The sequence below is a fragment of the Eucalyptus grandis genome, chromosome 7, assembly GCF_016545825.1.
Source record: "Eucalyptus grandis isolate ANBG69807.140 chromosome 7, ASM1654582v1, whole genome shotgun sequence".
Taxonomy (NCBI): Eukaryota; Viridiplantae; Streptophyta; class Magnoliopsida; order Myrtales; family Myrtaceae; genus Eucalyptus; species Eucalyptus grandis.
The window spans coordinates 41,871,535-41,889,341 of record NC_052618.1 but is presented as its reverse complement, the minus strand read 5'-3'; the positions used below and the strand labels follow the sequence as shown (position 1 = coordinate 41,889,341).

Genomic DNA, 17,807 nt, shown 5'->3' with positions numbered 1-17,807 from the left:
ACAGCTTGAGCTCGCATCTCTTTCATGTATTCAGCTATTTCAAAGCTGTAGCTCATGGTGCAGTACAGTGCATGATGGGAATAGTTGCACGGGTTTGCTGTCCGGAAAGTCGGTCTTTTAACACGACGGATCGACTGGACGTGTCTTTTCATAATGTCGTGTGACCGGATCGTTTGTTTGTTCGTGTCGAAGACACAAGTTTATGAGTCGTATGTCTGATAACCCCGTGTCGCTTCCCGTGCAGGTTCTTGCAGCAGCAGCAACCGTGTACGCGTTGATGCGCAAAATGTGTGCGAGAAGATCCTCGAGCAGCACAGCTGCGATTTCTACGACTGCACGAGGCACTGCTCTGAGGAGTATGGTTCGGTCAAGGCAAAATGCATCCCCAATCCAAGCAAGAAATGGCTCCACGCCTGCGCCTGCTACCCCACTTGCTGACATGGTTCCGATACGCCTTTGCTCGTGCCGGTTCGGATAACGGAAATTAGTTGATGCCAATGTTGGATTTCTGTTTGATTAACAGAACTATTATATGATGCCCAATAATGGAAAATTTGATATTAATAATAGCTATTACAATATAGCTTTTTACGATGTATTTATCGTTTATTTTTTATCTATTTTGTTATTTATTTGTGATAATAGTTATTCCTATATTACCTACAAAATAGTTTTGTAATGGCCGGGACACGACCTCCTTATAATATAATTAAAACCGTTATAAGCCGTAATGAATTGTTCCAAAGCACCTTTTTGTCTCTCTCTCTCTTTTTGACCCATCACTCTAATAGTAAAGATAATCAATGTCATTATTGTTATAGCTATTCATATATTGTTTAAAATAATAATATTATTAGTGCACTGATATGACATCGTTTAGATTAATTCAACATCTTGATTCTATGATTAATATTTATACTCAATGTAAATTTCAAATAAATAACTGATAGTATAATTATATCCTCTTGGACTTATTTGAATACTATTATCTAAAATCACGTAATATAAATGTATGAGAAGTTTTTTTTTTTTTTTTCGTGAAAAACGAATTATAAAAATATTTTTTATAAATCATTGTTAATAATAAAAAAAATTAAATTATTTCAAGCGATATAACTGAGTTTTTTATTTTATAAAAAAGATGATTATTACTAAAAGTGAGCATGATTTAGAAATAGAATCTGAAATCAAAGAATTGGACAACACCGGTTATAGTTCCAAAATTGAGGAAGGTGTGAAACTTGCATTTTTTTTTTTTTTATCTATGCCTTCACATTTGTGGCGTTTAATTATGAGTATATACTCTGGAGTATACTTTGGAACTACTAATAACTTTTATTTATGAACAAGATTTTTATTTATTTATATTTTTGTGTGTTTTAATATAAGTTGTAGTAAGTGAATTATAGCTATAAGTGGTACTTATTAAATGTGATGATTAATTATACTTTTTTAATACATAATGCATCCAGGAATTAAAAAATAAGAAATTATTGTAACGGATAAGTTCCGAGTTACTAACAAAACTTGTACGAATTTGGAACCGCTCACCCCTAGTGTTACGGACAATAATAAGTCAAATGAGTGTGGCGGAAGTCTTATCAGCGAACTAGGAGGAGCAAAGAGTATCCATCTTCTTAAGCATCGTTTCATTGTCTTCCTCGTTCCTGTTCAGACATCGTCGTAACTTGCCAGAATATCATCACGTCAACCTCGAGCGGTTGGATGCCTTCCGTCAATGGCTTCTGCGCACCCTTTCCACCTTCCGATCCTTCGCCCCTCAGGACCGGTCAAGACAGGATTTTGCCCGCGAGGCCAGCGAGTTTTGCCCGGATCCCGTCGTGGGTCTCCCTCAACCGCACTTCTTCGGCCAAGCCTCCTCCCACCGCCCAGCAGGGCCATGTGGAGAACTTGCATTTGGTCTCCCTGTCCAGACAGGGGAAATTCGAACAGGTCCATGAGTTCATCAAGAGCATGGACGAGGCCGGCGTCGCCGTCAGTCCCTCCACGTATAAATCCCTCTTCGAAGCGTGTGGGGAGATGGGGCTCTTATCGGACGGAAGATCGATTCGCGATCGGTTGAAGAACCCGCCTGGGTTTCTTGAAGATTGCGCTCTCCAGATGTACTGCGACTGCGGGAGCTTATCGGAGGCGCGGAGACTGTTCGATAAAATGCCGGAGAGAAGTTCGTTCGCGTGGGGTACGATGATGTCAGCTTACGCGCAAAGTGGTGTTTTGGACAAAGCCTTTCAGTTGTTTTCGCTCTTGATAGACTCTGGGGTTGGACCGAAATTTTCCGTCTACACAAGTTTATTGAGGTCATTGATGGACTCTTCTTGTTTGGAGATTGGCAGACAGATGCATTCTCATTTGATAAGAACTGGGTCAGGTTCAAATGCCTCGGTTGGCACGGCAATTTGCAATATGTACGTTAAATGTGGGTGGTTAGAGGGTGCCAGGATCGTTTTTGATCAGATGGCGGAAAAGAAAGTGGTCGCTTGGACTGCATTGATGGTGGGGTGCACTGAGGCTAACAAGCAGAATGATGTTCTTCCTTTATTTATGAAAATGGTCGAGGAAGGTGTGGAATTGGATGAGTTTGCATTCTCTATTGTTCTCAAAGCCTGCGCTTGGTTGGAGGACTTGAGAGTTGGAAGGCAAATTCATGGCTACATTGTTAAGCTGGGATTGGAATCTGAAGTTTCTGTGGGAACTCCTCTCGTGGACCTTTATGTGAAATGCACGTGTTTCGAGTCTGCTCTCTTGGCATTCCAGAAGATAGACAACCCGAATGATGTTTCGTGGAGCACGTTGATATCTGGTTACTCTCAGTCTGGGAGAGTCGAGGAGTGCCTTAAAACTTACAAATCTTTGAGAGTTAGAGATGGATCACTAAATCCATTCATCTACACTAGCATTTTCCAAGCATGCTCCATGCTTGCAGATATTAATTCGGGTGCACAAGCTCACGCTGATGCAATAAAACGAGGTCTGATCTCACCTTTATATGGGGAGAGTGCACTAATCACCATGTACTCTAAATGTGGCAATATGGATTATGCCAGTCGAGTTTTCAAGTCAATTAGTGAACCAGACACTATAGCCTGGACTGCTATAATAGCTGGGTATGCATATCATGGCATTGCTTCAGAAGCACTCAGGTACTTTAGGAAGATGCAGGATTCTGGTGCTAGGCCAAATGGAGTCACTCTTGTTGCAGTCCTGACTGCTTGTAGCCATTCCAGTTTAATAACAGAGGCCAAGGGTTACTTGAAATCGATGAACAGTGAGTATGGTGTTGCTCCTACAGTTGACCATTTCAATTGTATGATCGATGTATACTCTCGTGCCGGTTTACTTCAAGAGGCATTTGAACTAATTAATAGTATGAACTTTGAGCCTGATGCAATGAGCTGGAAATGTTTACTTGCTGGATGTTGGAACCATAGAAATCTTGAGCTTGGAAGGATAGCATCAGAGAATCTTCTTCGGCTGAACCCGGATGATACTGCAGGTTACATCCTCCTCTTTAACTTGTGCGTTTCGCATGAGAAATGGGAAGAAGCGGCAAGAATTAGGAAGAAAATGATGGAAAAGAAATTGAGGAAAGAGGTCAGTTGCAGCTGGATTACGGTGAAGGGTAAATGGCACAGGTTTATAGTTGGGGACAGACACCATCCTCAAACAGAGGAGATTTATGCAAAGCTGAAGGAAATTGACTTTCTGGATAGCAACAGTGGAGATCGGTCCCAATTAACTGAGGAGGATGCATCTTGTATTTTGCCGGAGCGAAGACAACAGCTTCTTGAGCATAGCGAGAGACTGGCAATAGCATTCGGGCTGCTCTCCTCGCCAAGGAATTCGCCTGTTCTCATTTTCAAGAATCTTCGGGCTTGCAGAGATTGCCACGATTTTGCGAAGCATGTGTCTACGGTCACCGAACGTGAGATTGTAATTAGAGATTCGAGTAGGTTCCATCATTTTAAGCTTGGTCAGTGTTCTTGCTGTGATTATTGGTGAATGTTGCACATGCCGTCCTCTCTACTTACCTTGATGGCCCAAGCTGCGTGACTGGTAGGTTACAGGATGTCCGATTTTGCTGTCCATACGCACCTCATTGATTATGTTATATGCCTGTGTAGATTCTATGGGCAATGAGAGAAGTAGTTCAACTGTACTTTCCGCACTATCCAGCATCATATTCCTCATCCCTTAAATGATGATACATTTTGCAGTATCAAGATGCAAAATCACCATATATTGAAAGAAAAACTATGTAGTATGTGCTCGACATGGACAAGATCATTTCACCAGAGCGAAGACATCGGGGGAACCAGATGATGGAATATCCCATTTATGACAACAGAAGCATAATTAACTGCGATTTAACTTGCAAAATCAGGTAGTAGTTGAGAACATGTGAACAAAGGTGGGCTGCACGATATTCAGTGGCACGGGCGAAGTTACTACCCTGCAACATGCATTTTCATCTCAACGGAAAGCAAAAATGTTCTTACTTATTCTCTGGGACTCAGGATCAGCTCATTATTCCTGCTTTTAACTTTTTGAAACCTTGAAACAATTGGTAAACGTTGGCACCATTTAACTTGCATTCTGTAAGCAGGGGTCTGCATTTTATACAAAGTGATTGTTCGTGGAGGAGTAAGCAGACATTTCCACTTGCATATTTTAAGGAGAATTTAAATGTGATGCTGCAAGAAATGAAGATAACATTACATAGAGCTATACGGGAAAAAACTCGGATAGTATAAAAGCCTTGGCCGCTGTTACTGTCTGAAATGGCGTGGTATAATTCTGAGAAATGAATGAACAATGTTAGGGGCCGGTTTCTTTGCGCGATGCTTCCCAGAGTTGATGCTCAATTCCAAGCTTTCTTAGCTCCATCAGACCTTGCTCGACTGAAAGCAAGACAACCCAAATGAATACTCCTTTTTCTGGTCGGTAAATGAATACCGTTAAATAGGCAAGGTTTGCAAATATATGAAAACAAATCTAGAATTTAATCTGCAATTTGGCCTGTAGTGTTTGTACAAAAAAGCATTGAAATATTACCATCGACTGCGTCATGTGATGTAGGGGAATGAGCACTCCGGTTTATCCAGAACTGCAGTCGCTCTTTTGCAGTTTCCACCTCTATACCATGAGCTTTGGCTCTTCGCCAGAAATATGTAAGCCATGCCTGTGTAAAGACAAAAGCTCAAGTGAGAAGATGGTGAGACTCAAAAGTACAATACCTTAAAGTAAGCATCATACCTCCTTAAAGAGCACATCCTCGGATTCCTCTGGACTCAATTCTGCCACAGAGAGAACCACAGTTGCATTGTAATCATCGACCAGAATATTATAAAATATCGATTATAAGAACATATGATTAACTCATGCGAGTGTGACCAGCTATTTTAATGTCATAATCATCATCCAAAGAGCATCCATTATAGCACCGAAGTGTGAAGCCATGACCAAGTCCGAAGTCTGTATGGATCTCAGAAATGAAGGTTATGGGCAACGGATGCACCATCAATGATACGTAATCAATCAGAAGCCCCGCTGAATCAGCAACATTAGACTTGTCCAATGATGAATACATAGTGAAATAACACTATTTTTTTCAGAAACATTAAAAATGCAAAGATGGTATATAGACTCTTATAAATCATCAGGCAGCTAAAAGTTTAACTCCAAAATCATGTTGCTGGAGAGAGAAATAATGTTCCCTTGTTTATTTTTTATGATGAGGAACTCTAGATGGGTAAACCTCGAGGTGACGAAAGACTGGCAGAGGTTCAGTATGAGATTTGTTCACACTGGTTGATACCTGAGATTGAATCGTATAGTGTGCCTAAACCACATCCGGCAGTTTTTTTCCTTTTAGCTGGTAATATCAACATATTCTTCCCACTGGTATACGGTTCGATCAAATGTTTCGCAATACAGAAGTCCGCCGATTCACCAACTACAAGCATTTTGGACACCACTAAAATCAAACCATGATTCTATTTTGAGTCTTCTAGGATCAGGCCAAAAACTTTGCCAAACTAACAGGGATACTTGCACATTTTGCCATCAGGATTACACGTAATAGTAATCCACTTGAAAACTTGTGGCTAGGACTGGTCTCAGCAATACTGAAACAATCACAATATAACAACCTTAAAAAGTGACAATGTCATCCATGGATATTAGTACCACATGAGCAGGAAAAGGTACAAGTTTGTGCGATAACAGTAATGCCGTCTAGAATGAGGATTATGAGATGATGGTGGGATACTTTTCCTAAACACATGAGCACTACCGATGCTGCCAATAAGAAAATTCTCTTACCAAATGCCTCCATGAATTTTGGATCACCCGGAGATTTGAGATCTGAAAGAAAAAGTAAAAAGCCAATGGCAAGCATTCAGCAGGTATCACTCAAAAGAGCATGCAGTTCACACAACTTTAGCGAACTTTGAATCATTCAGTGAGATTGCAGAGGGACAGTCATTGGCCTATCATTTGCTAGAAGTATATCCCCAAGAAAAAGGGCATTATTCTTAATTGTCTGAGTTTTCTTTCTCATCTCATTAATTATAAAAGTTTATGACATTTCTACGAGCTTTGAGCAACTGAATCAACAATACAAAGATGATGAAAATTTTAACCACCTAGTGGAAACAGGCTCCATCGTAATTTATTAAAAGCTACATCCGTCCAAAGATTACCTCTACCTTACAGAAAAGTGAAAGTAAGAATAGAATCATGCCCAGAAGAAAAATCCAAGTAAAAAGCCAAATATTGGAGAAAAATGCAAGAAAATCTCTAGTACATAAAGTACCTGATGCTGATATTCGTGTAGAATTTGGCCGCCGTTGTTGTGCCAATGCAAGCACAATAGCCTCCTCAACCTTGAAGAAGCAAGCAAAAGTTTGAGAAAAATATTAGCAACTAAGACAGAGAACGACTAAAAGAGAATAAAGAAAAACATATGGCAATTAATGATAATGATGCCAAGGAGAACTGGGCAAAAAGGAGCATTAAGAAAATATTAGTGCATTAGACAAGAAAACCTTCAAGGATGCTAGCTCCTTCAATCCCATTTCAACCGAGAGCATACTTTCAATATTGCCCTCACCCGTTAGATCACTCAAGTCATGAGCAATTTTGCTTCTCTCAGGATTGTCATCACCTGCTCAACATTGCAATTAACAGCTTGAGCATGAATTAAATGCAAACTGATGTTACATGGAGAGTCGATCACTGACATACATCAACGGAAAAAAGAAAGAGGAAAGTTAACAGTCTAAAGTTCCGTATGTTTGGGGTAGGCTTATCCAATATCTAGTTGGACCGATTTTATATAGGATTGCCACGACAAACATGTGCTAGATGCTCAGATAAAAAGGTCAACATCTATCACTAAAGTAAAAATATTTCTGGTTATATAGAGAGGTAATACCATAGTATGAAGAATGGTAGTATCCAGTCACGGATTGCCATGAAAATATAAACTGTCTGTATAATTCAATTATTAGGAACTCCACATCAATGACAAAACTTTGTTATCATAATGAGTTTGTCATGAATATCTTTATGATTAAGGTAATCGGTAGGTTCATAAGCTACCACCCACCCATCAGAATTTTCACAGGAAATAGGAAATGCTTAGGATACAGTTATACAGAGTTTTACTGCAATTTGAAAGTTAGAAAGATGATATATCCTATGTAACATGCCAAGGCACACGAACTTTTAGCCATGTTTTAACTTCGTATAATAATTAGATATAAGAAAACTTCAACAGTTCAATTACATTAGGGGTGCATTTGTTTCTGATAAAAGAAAATATTTTTCGTGAAAATCATTTTCAAGGAAAATAGTTAGTTTTCATTTGTTTGGTGGTTTAGGGAACATAATTTCCTTCTTGTTAGAAAAAGGAAACCATAAAAAGACACCTTTGAGAAATAAATAAAAAAAGTTATAATTTGTCGACCAAAAAGACCAAAATAAACTAAGGTAGAAGGCTAGAATGTAAAAAAATAATTTTACATAGAAGAGGCCTTTTATTCCCTTTAAAAAAAGAATCAGACAAAAAGGTTTTAAAATAATAATAAAGATTCTAACAGGCCGTAGGTTAGTTCAAACCATAAAAAAGACACCTTTGAGAAAAGAAATGGTACATGGGAAGCTAGGCCGCTTGTTATTTGTACAAAATGTGTGTCGTGGGAAATGCTTGTAGACCAAGTGCAACCTGAGATGTGGCATGTCCAAGTTACTTGCAGCAGATCTAAAGTTTTAACGTAGTTAGGTATCATGGAAAGTACGACTATGTATCTATGCTGGAACATGAGCACTGTTGATTATAGCATTCCCAATTGCAGCTGTATCATAAAATGCAAGCAAGTAGACTAGTGTATTTTAGTAGCATTCCCAAGATCGCCAAATGCTAGGAGACTAGTGTATTTTAGTAGCAAACTGGTAGTTCCTTCTAGATATTTTTCAAGTTCCCCAAAGGAAAACTGATTTGAATGCATGTACTGAAAGAATATTACTAGCCTTTTTCTGAAAACTCCTCTTTAGCCTTCTGTCCAGCAGAAAGGACCACCTCAAATGGTAAAGGTGCTAAGGATGACCAGTGTTCATGCTTTGACACTGCTACATCTGCACAAATACCTAAGTACCAAGAGGAAAGGCAACGTCATGAACAAAGGTACATACATGCCTCTTACGACAAATATAGAGCATAAACTCTTATTTACAATCTACATTAGCTTCAACCTTCAAACAATAGAAAGAAAGATTGTGCATGACTTCGTTGAAAGACCACCAAGTTTATGGAATGTTTAGCAGGCACGTTAGACACCAATGGCATGGAAAGAAACTAAAGTGATGCAACTTCAATAAATTACCATATTTCACAGCCAAACCCCAATAGCGAGCAAGCCAACATCTTTTAAGAACGACTTCTTCCTGGAAAATGTGTCTCATATATTAATGATAACAACTGCTTAATATAAGCTTCTGTAACTGTAACTACATAAATACCTACCAACTCTTTCTGAGTCAATATCATTCTCTGGGTCATTGATTTAAGAGCTTTTACTTCAGATTCAGCTCCATCAAGCTGTCTGGCAGCAGCTGCAGCCTCATCCTTGGCATTCTACTTAAGCCAACAAATTAAATGGTAAGAGCCAAAGATTAGAGACGTGCAAGCCACAAGCATTTATGCAAGCAAATTTTAGCCAGTTTAACAAGCATGATGCTAGATCCAACCTCCAATTCAGACCTAAGAGCGGCTGCTTCTTTGTCTACCCCATTTGATTGCTTTGCATCTTTCAATGCAGCCTGCAGAAAAATGAATTTCAAAACATGTAATCAAAGGTCCAACAAAATTACAGAATGAAAGAAACCTGCCTTGATCAATATGATAGTATCTTGCATTTTATTGAAAGTAACATAATGGAAACTTAAAATTCCTGTTCTCATTCTGCATCCCAATGAATAACTATTTGAGGAATTGAAGTGAAGTTACTGCGAAAGATGCTACCGAGATGAAGTTATCAAGCAACAACAATAGAAGCAGCACATTATGAACCACATAAAACTAGAAGAGCTTTGTTTTCAAGTAAAACAAATAGACCATGATCCATCTGCATAGCATCCATTACAGAAGAAGTTCCAATTTCCTTAATTACCTCTCTTTGACGCAATGCAGCTTCCTTTCTGCAAAGAAAACACAAAATGCAGTCCCAAATTTAAGCAGGAAAAGAGAAAAAAAAAAAATTTGTGGGAGCACATATAGATAGCAGATTTCATGTACCTGCTCAACAGTTTTGCTTCCAAGGACACTCCTTCTCCAAGTGCAGCGACCTAAAACTCAGCCAACCAGAGAGTGTCATTTGCTGCATTTACAATGAAATCCATGACATAATATTATCAAAAACTGTATATGCTGTTTGCTCATCCTCAGCAATTAGAAGATGAACCACTTTAGTCTTTTTAGTTGACATGGCAATCCAACTCACTTTATGAAATCCACATCTGTTGATGTTGCTGTACAGCTACCTCAGCAAAATTGATTTAAAAGAAAAAAATAGAAAAGAAAGAAAACAGGCAAAGTACGGGGAGAGAGAGAGGGAGCTGAGGTGCCACCACACTTGCACCGTTGAGGGGTCAGTAAACCTCGTTGATGGCCACCCGAGGGCTGGCTGACCTCGCCAGTGCAAGTAGGGCTGCAGCGGCCCCTAACACTCTCCCCCTACTCCCTTTTCCAGTGCTACTATTCTTTTTCTTCTTTTTTTTTTTTCCCCGCTGAGTTACTGTTGTGACTGTATGCATGTATAGCCATGTCAACTAATGAGTGTTCCAAGAGATGGGTTGGATGACCATGTCAACTAAAATGATGCATTGGTTCAAATCAAAGAGTACAAAGGACCAATTTGACCAAAATTAAAGTTCAAGGACCAGAACGAACATTGCGTAAGAGTTCAAGGACCAATTATGTCATTGTCCCATGATGTAGCGTTAAGCTGAGAGCATGAAGTGCATTCAGGTACACCACTATGTTCACTATAGAGGATTTTTATACAAATTGCAAAAACATATTGAGAGAGAAAGGGAAAAGCAAGAACCTGCTTTTCTAGCTCCTTAACTCTGGCCTCTGCTTCCTTACACCTCTCATCCTCAAGTCTGAGCTGTTCCATAATGCACACAATGGTCACATCCATAACTAAAATGATAGAATATGAATTTTTTCAATTTTGTACGATCATAGAAATGCACCTTGTCCATTATATTCTCATTTTCTTCTTGTAGCATATCAAGCTGCATGATGTAATTTTGTCAGTAACTCAAAATTATGAAAACAGGAAATCAATCATGAAGACAAAATCTATTTTGCATACTTCATCCTGAAGTGCAGAAGCATCATGCTGGTCTCCTTTAGATTTGGAGTTTAGGTTTATATCCGATGAGAATCTGCAATTGGATCCCAACAGAACTGAATTACCTTAGTGGGGAGAAAGAAAAGAAAAAGGATATGGCAATTTTCTAGCATTAAAGGAAAAAACAAACACTAAGAAAGTACTTATAGGAAAAAGCATCAACAACACAAGATAAAGGCATGCATAATGTATCCCATGCACTCTAATCCTCCAGCAGGCCTGAAGTCTCCCAATTCGTGAGGGCAGGGGCTCTGGAACTAATCGTTGACACAAGTAGAGATATGACTTGTCACATCAATTGGGTAGGAAGAGCTAAAAAGATTCACACCACTTCAAACTAAAGTAATAATTAACTGGTCTGACTGTTAAGCATAAATGAGTATATGAAAGATGAGATTGGTCGAATAAGACTTTCAACAGTCTATGAATAAGCATGACAAACTAAATAGAGAATAATCTGTTTGATTGACAATCAAAGGGAAGACCCGGTCAAATTGCGAAACTGGGGCAATGTGGGCCTTTACCATTTAGCAAGAGTGATCTATGAGAACACCCCATTAATTTACTATATGTTTTTACCTTTTCTCTCTCAGACGATCAGACGGAGGCTCAATTGGCGGCAAAGAAACGGCAGTTCTAAGGGGCGGTGCTTTGCTGGGTGGCACTAATGGTGATGGCCGAGGAGACATTGCAGGCCTTCCAGCCGATGCCGAGCGCATTGACGGGATCTCCTCCACAAAGTTCCTCGCTAGCTAATCAAAGCCACGAAAGATTCGCTCAGTCTTCGCATTTCAAACCTCTCAACTTGCCATCAAGCGTGCGATCCCACCCACATGAAGATCTATACAGATTCGCGTGTGTCCAGGTCATATAGATCGTGTTCGGAAGCAAAAGAGAGCCTAACCATCTCATCAAGGCGTGAAGGGGGAAACAACATGGAGGATCAGTCACAAAACAAGATCGGCATTGTTTTCAAATTCCGATCCTCGTGTTGATTTAAGCAAAATAACAAAGCATAGCGAGTAGCCAACAGTCGGGACCAAATCCAAACTCCAAAGCGCTAACTGAGCTCGAGACGTAATCAGCTCCGAACGAACTCGGCGAGCTACATTGTGAACTCACCGCAGGCGAAGGAGATCTAGCCGCTCTCACTGCCGCGCCGCCGCCGCCGGGCCTGCCGGCATTCGCGTTGGCCCGCGAGAGCGACAGCGGCGGGGGCGCGCTGTACCGGAAGCCGAGATCGTCGCCGTCCTCGTCGTCGTCGTCGTCGGCGGTCTGGGAGGCCATGACCTGGGCGAGCCGCTGCGCGGCGGCCTTGGCCGCGAAGTTCTGGGTCCGCTTGACGCTCGAGAGGCCGGCCCCCCCGGCCCCGGCCCCGGACCCGGAGGAGGAGCGCGCGTGGTGGTACCGCGCCGGCGAGGAGGAGCCGGCGGCGGCGGCGGCGGCGGCGGCGGCGGAGACGGCGGACTCGCTGCTCCACTGGCGGCCGTAGACGGGGCTGTCGGTCCGCTTGCGGTCCATTTCCGGCGGCGGAGGAGCGACGGTTACATGAACGCGTGGATTTGCGTGCGGGCGAAGGGGACAGACAGAGATACGGTGCCGGCGAGAGATTGGCGGAGATGTGTTTTCTTCTAGAGAGAGAGTGAGAGAGAAGGGATTAATGCTTATTATGTTATGTTGTTGTCGACTGCAGGTGAGTGGTGCGCTCGCTCTCACTCGCTGAGTCGTTCGCTCGTCGTTTCCGAGTCCACTCGGATTGTTTTTTCCATCTTTCGTGTTAATGCTGCGGATAATCTTGAGTTGATTAACTCGTGATAAATTTATTACAAAATTAATTTTTTTCCATCACCTAAAAATTTAGATTGATATATTTGCGATAAATTCATCAAAAACTAATTTTGAAATGATACTTTTCTGTTAAATTTACTTTATGTTATTTTTTATTAAAGAGTTAATACTTGAAAAACCCTAAAGTGGTACAGCTATGATAATTTTATCCAAAACTAATTTCTTAACCACAAAAGATCTTAAATTTATCCCAAACTGATGTATTTGTGACAACTTTACCCTATGTTAGTTTTCATTAAATTTTATTATTAAATTACTAAGTTAAATGACACGTGACAGTTGACTAATGTACCAATTTTGGATTTTATTCTCCATTTGTTATAGTTATATAATTTTTGTGATTTTTTGTGGCATTAATATAATTTAACATATGGTATATTTGTTACAAATGTACCGGTTTTTGGTTTTTAGCTATTGAATAAATTAGTATGGAGTAAATTTATTACAAATATACCAATTTATGATTTTTTTATGATTTATTGAGATAAATTTGTTATGGGTATACCTGTTTAGACTTTTTCATGATCAAAAAATTAGTTTTGAATTGCTGCCTCGGTGGCCTAGCTAGATAAGAGTTCCCATAAAGTCTACCCAAGACGGAGGGGTTCAAGTCCTGTGGGACGCACGGAATCTTAAGCGCCATGACGTCGGGGTAGTGGGTCATCTGCTAGCGTCGTCCAAGGGTTTATCCACCACTGCAATGTACGGTTCCTTGGTATAAAAAAAAAAATAGTTTGGAGTAAATTATCGCTTTGGATTTTTCAGAGTATTAACTCTTTATTAAATTGAATTAATACTTTTGATACATTTGCAATAAATGAAGGATGAAACTCCAAAGTTGTATACCTATCAATCGCCATTTAATAAAAACTATCGGGAGTAGATTTGTCATAAGTGTATTAATTTGGAGATTTTGGTGGTAAAAAATTAGTTTACGATAAATTTGTGATAGGTGTACCCATTTGGGAATTATATTAATGTTTTTCCTCTTTTTGTTTTGAGTTTAGTATTATAAAAAACCCCAAATTGATACATTGATGACAAATTTATAATTTTCTTACCATTAAAAATCCTAAATCGGTATACATTTATGTTAGTTTCATTAAGTTTTACTATCAAATTACTAAGTTGGATGACATTGATGTATCGATTTTGGGTTTTATTTTCGGTTTGTTACTATATCAATTTATAATTTTTTTATGATATTAATCCAATTTAATGAAAATTAATAGATAATAAATTTATCACAAACATATTAATTTGAAGTTTTAGTAGTCAAAAATTAATTTCGCTTAATTTTTTTTTTTTTTTTATAGATTTCTCCGTTTAGAGTTTTCATGGTATCAATCATTTTATTTGCCGGTTTATCTTTTTCTTAATGGATGGCCCTTTTTTCCTAGGATGAGAACTATCGTAAGCAATCAAAAAAAAAAAAAAAAAAAACGAAGAATGAATATAAACGAAACGGCACGAAAATCGCAACCATGCCAAGCGTCGTCGCCTCTCTCGTCGAGCAAAACTTGCGTAATAAGCATATTATATTGGGAAAAGACCACCGAAAACCCAAAACTTTACCTAAAATGACAGATTTACCCCAATTTTTTTCGTGACACGAAAAGTCCCAAACTTTGCAAACTGTGACACATTTACCTCATTAAGGGCATTTTCGTCTTATTCTTTATGTTTTTTCTTTTATTTATTTTATTTTATTTTTTTCCTTCTCTCCGCGCCCGGCGGAGGGAAGTCGAAGCGGTGCCGGCGAGGGCTACCCTCGCCGCAGACGCCGGCGAGGGCCTCCCCCCGGGCGAGGGTCGCCCCGCCCGGGTCGACGCCGATGAGGGGTGACTCGCCCGACACAAGCGAGGGCAGCTCTTGTCGGCCAGCGAGGGTCGCCTCGCCCGGGCCGACGCCGGTGAGGGGGTGCCCTCGCTCGACGCAGCCCTCATCGGCGTCGGGCACCCCGCCGGGCGTCCCACGAGGGCCTCCCGGCGAGGGTCGCCTAGCTCGGGGCCGACGCCGATGAGGGGTGACCTCGCCCGACACGGGCGAGGGCGGCCCTCATCGGTGCCGGCGAGGGCCTCCTCGGCGAGGGTCGCCCCGCCCGGGCTAACGCCGGCAAGGGGTGCCTCGCTCGACGCAGCCCTCATCGGCATCGGGTGAGGGCCGCCCCGCCCGTTGGCGCCGGGCGAGGGCCTCCTCGCGCACCCTCGCCGATCCGGCGAGGAGGCCCGCCGCGGCCGGGCAGGGTGCCTCGCCGGATCCGGCGAGTGTTTGGCGAGGGAGGCCCTCGCCCGACGCCGACGAGGCCGACCTTGCCGGACGCCGGCGGAGGGAAGAAAGAAGAAAAGAAAAAAAAATTAAAAGTAAAAAGACAAAAATATCCCTATGATTTAGGGTAAATATGTCACAAAAATGAAAGTTCATGATTTTTTGTGTCACAAATGAAAGTTCGGGGTAAATGTGTTACGGTTAGCAAACTTCAGGGTTTTTCGTGTCACAGAAAAAAGTTTGGAGTAAATTTGTCACTTTTGATAAAGTTTAGGTTTTTGGTGGTTTTTCTATTATATTATTCTTCATGGTGTCTTATCGATCCCTTGAAAATACTCGGTACTATTTTTCGTCATTACTTTAGAATTGATTTCAAAAAAGGGAGAGGGGAGAGCCGGATAATGATATGAGAAGCAAAAGACTACGTTACCACGCACGAAAAATTAGGAGAAAATCCCGCAAAAAAATCCATCAGCATCCATGGCATAATTTTTTAACCGACTTCAGACTATATTCTGAACCTCATCTCGGGTGTTTTCCAAGACCCGAGTTGCTAAGGCCCCGCATGGCCGCACCTTATTTCTCGTTCCAGAACAAAAATTTCTGTTTTTTTGTTCCCGGGAACAAAAAGGAACAAACGCGTTTGTGTGCGTTTCTTTTTTGTTCTTTTGTTCCCAGGAACAAAAAAGAAACAGAAACGAGAAACACAAATTTTGTGTTTCTCGTTTCTGGAACACAAATGAGAAACACTTTTTTTTTCTTTTTCTTTTTTCTCTTATTTTCTTGTTCTTCTTTCTTTTGGCCGGTCGCCGGCCTCGGCCATGGCCGGCGACCGGCCGACGAGGGCCGGCGGCCTCGCCACCACGCGAGGCTCGCCGGCCCGGCGAGGCCGACGCTCGCCGTCCCCCCGGCGAGGCCGAGGCTCGCCGTAGCCGGGCGAGGGTCGGCTCGCCATGGTCGGGCGAGCCTCGCCGAGGCTCGCCAGCCGCCGGGCGAGGTCGGCTCGCCGGATCTCGGGCGAGCTCGAGCTCGCCCGGCCCATGGCGAGGCCGACCTCGCGCCCGGCCCGGGCGAGCTCGATCTCGCCCGATCCGGCGAGGCCGGGCTCGCCGCCGCCGGGCGAGCTCGGCCTCGCCGGATCAAGGCGAGGCCGACCGCGCCGGCCCGGGCGAGCTCGATCTCGCCCGATCCGGCCTCGAGCTCGCCAGCCGGCGAGGCCGAGCTCGCCAACGGCCGGCGAGCCTCGGCCTCGCCCGGGCGGTGGCCCGGCGAGGCCGCGCCGCCCACCGCCGGGCGAGCTCGGCCCTCGCCGGCGACCGGCCAAAAGAAGAAAAAAAATGAAAAAGAAAAAAAAAAAAAGGAAAAATAAGAAAAAATAGAAAAAATAAAAGAAATAAAAAAATTATCCAAATTTACCAAACATGTTTCTGTTTATTTTTTATTCCCGGAACAAGTTTACCAAACGCGTATTTTTGTTCAAAAATTGTTCCCTAATGTAAACACTTTTTCTATTTCTGTTCCCCGAAATAATTTTTAAACAAACACAACCAAACGCGCCCTAAGAGAACCAGCACATCCTTAGAATATTCTTGACGATGAATCCTCTCAATTTCCAAAGCCAAGACCCCTCCTCCGGCCCTCGCCCTCGCCCTCGCCGCCTGCCGGCCTCGCCGTGGGCCGCTAAACGCTTCTTCAGCTCGGCATTCTCGTTCTTGAGCTCCTTGATCCGGGAAGCGAGCTTCTCGTTTTTCTTTTTCTCCTCCTCGTGCCTCCTCATAAGCTCGGCCTCCCTCGACCCCAGCATCTGCACGAGTGCCTCGATTTTTTCTCCCTTCTCCTCGTTCCTCCTTATAAGGGCTTCCTGCACCAACGAGCACATCTTCAAGAGTTCCTCGCCCGTTAGCACCAAAAACTCGCTTTTCCAGGCCTCGAAGCGGTCCTCGGCGCTTCCTGGGCGCCGGCCGAGTTTACTTGCTCGGTTGGAGGAACTTGAGGAGGCGCTCGCTGATCCTGATGAGGTAATGGCTTCAGCGTAAAGGGACCTGAGCTCGGCGTAGCTTCGTACCAAAGAGCAGTAACATCCGTGCCAGACTTTCAGCATCTCCGCGAGCTCCGGCCTCCAATGGTAATAAACCTCGGCTCTCTCCGCCACGAACTCCTCCCCGTCGTCTTCTACGAGTCTGAGCATCTGTAGCATCGCTGCGTCGGCGTCTGCACGTGATATCACAGACCGATATTGACTAACTTCTCTTGAAATCAAGGGACTGGATTAAAGAAGTTTTGAGTTCGTTTGCAAAAGTAAATCGTGGATGCATGACCATAAAGGACGTGAATACAAGCACACAAAATTTGATTAGCTTTGACAAAAGCCCAAGACTTCGCCGTCACATAGAGACATAGAAATTAGGGCAAAACCCTCGTTCTGGCAGAATATATAACATTACAATTCACGACCCCTTTCTCCATCGGTAAAGCCTTACCCAATACACGTAGACAAGCCAGCGTCTGTTAAACATGTGCAAAGTTAATAACGTTCGAAAGCAAGGAACAACGATGCAGAGATGACAGAGAAACCTGAAAGAGTAGTGTCTAGCCACTGCGACGTCTGAGAATGAAGAAGAGGAAGAAGGCTGCAGCCATCTTCGACATGAGAAGAGCCTGAAGCCTGACCCTCTTCTTTCTCCATCTCCATGGACGACGATTTCACTCAGAATACGAGCCAAAGCAAGAGAAGAGGATACGCACTATATA

General features: G+C 42.4%; 3 protein-coding genes across 4 annotated transcripts; 1 reads left to right on the top strand and 2 right to left on the bottom strand.

Annotated features, from left to right (window-relative positions):
- Positions 1-1,587: 1,587 nt before the first annotated feature.
- On the top strand, positions 1,588-4,177 carry LOC104453550 (pentatricopeptide repeat-containing protein At5g13270, chloroplastic). The gene has a single exon (XM_018859585.2). The coding sequence runs from the start codon at positions 1,726-1,728 to the stop codon at positions 4,018-4,020; it is 2,295 nt and encodes a 764-aa protein (XP_018715130.2). The 5' UTR covers positions 1,588-1,725; the 3' UTR covers positions 4,021-4,177.
- Positions 4,178-4,607: 430 nt separating this feature from the next.
- On the bottom strand, positions 4,608-12,603 carry LOC104453551 (coiled-coil domain-containing protein SCD2). 2 transcript variants are annotated; one of them, XM_039317030.1, is made up of 17 exons: positions 12,063-12,603; positions 11,520-11,692; positions 10,902-10,974; positions 10,780-10,821; positions 10,629-10,691; positions 9,818-9,867; positions 9,693-9,720; positions 9,271-9,342; positions 9,101-9,157; positions 8,907-8,967; positions 8,554-8,670; positions 7,068-7,186; positions 6,836-6,905; positions 6,343-6,384; positions 5,275-5,315; positions 5,074-5,200; positions 4,608-4,919 (listed from the first exon to the last, which is right to left on the bottom strand). In XM_039317030.1, the coding sequence occupies exons 1-17, from the start codon at positions 12,459-12,461 to the stop codon at positions 4,837-4,839; spliced, it is 1,617 nt and encodes a 538-aa protein (XP_039172964.1). In that variant the 5' UTR covers positions 12,462-12,603; the 3' UTR covers positions 4,608-4,836. The 2 variants fall into 2 exon arrangements, with proteins under 2 accessions (XP_039172964.1, XP_010066444.2); XM_010068142.3 differs by having other exon boundaries at positions 9,047-9,157; positions 12,063-12,602.
- A 4,011-nt stretch (positions 12,604-16,614) lies between these two features.
- On the bottom strand, positions 16,615-17,748 carry LOC120296152 (protein NETWORKED 3C-like). Its single transcript, XM_039317816.1, has 2 exons — positions 17,631-17,748; positions 16,615-17,267 (listed from the first exon to the last, which is right to left on the bottom strand). The coding sequence occupies exons 1-2, from the start codon at positions 17,746-17,748 to the stop codon at positions 16,615-16,617; spliced, it is 771 nt and encodes a 256-aa protein (XP_039173750.1).
- Positions 17,749-17,807: the final 59 nt, after the last annotated feature.

What these genes read in the sequence shown, in the direction of transcription:
- LOC120296152 (XM_039317816.1), bottom strand. Translation starts at nt 17,748, where the DNA reads ATGGAGATGGAGAAAGAAGAGGGTCAGGCTTCAGGCTCTTCTCATGTC. An exon ending in GCTAGACACTACTCTTTCAG is followed by an intron (nt 17,268 to 17,630) that starts GTTTCTCTGTCA and finishes TATCACGTGCAG; the next exon opens with ACGCCGACGCAGCGATGCTA.
- LOC104453550 (XM_018859585.2), top strand. Translation starts at nt 1,726, where the DNA reads ATGCCTTCCGTCAATGGCTTCTGCGCACCCTTTCCACCTTCCGATCCT.
- LOC104453551 (XM_010068142.3), bottom strand. Translation starts at nt 12,461, where the DNA reads ATGGACCGCAAGCGGACCGACAGCCCCGTCTACGGCCGCCAGTGGAGC. An exon ending in TTAAGGAGCTAGAAAAGCAG is followed by an intron (nt 9,868 to 10,628) that starts GTTCTTGCTTTT and finishes GCTGAGTTTTAG; the next exon opens with GTCGCTGCACTTGGAGAAGG. An exon ending in AGAGGAGTTTTCAGAAAAAG is followed by an intron (nt 7,187 to 8,553) that starts GCTAGTAATATT and finishes AATGTTGAGCAG; the next exon opens with GTGATGACAATCCTGAGAGA.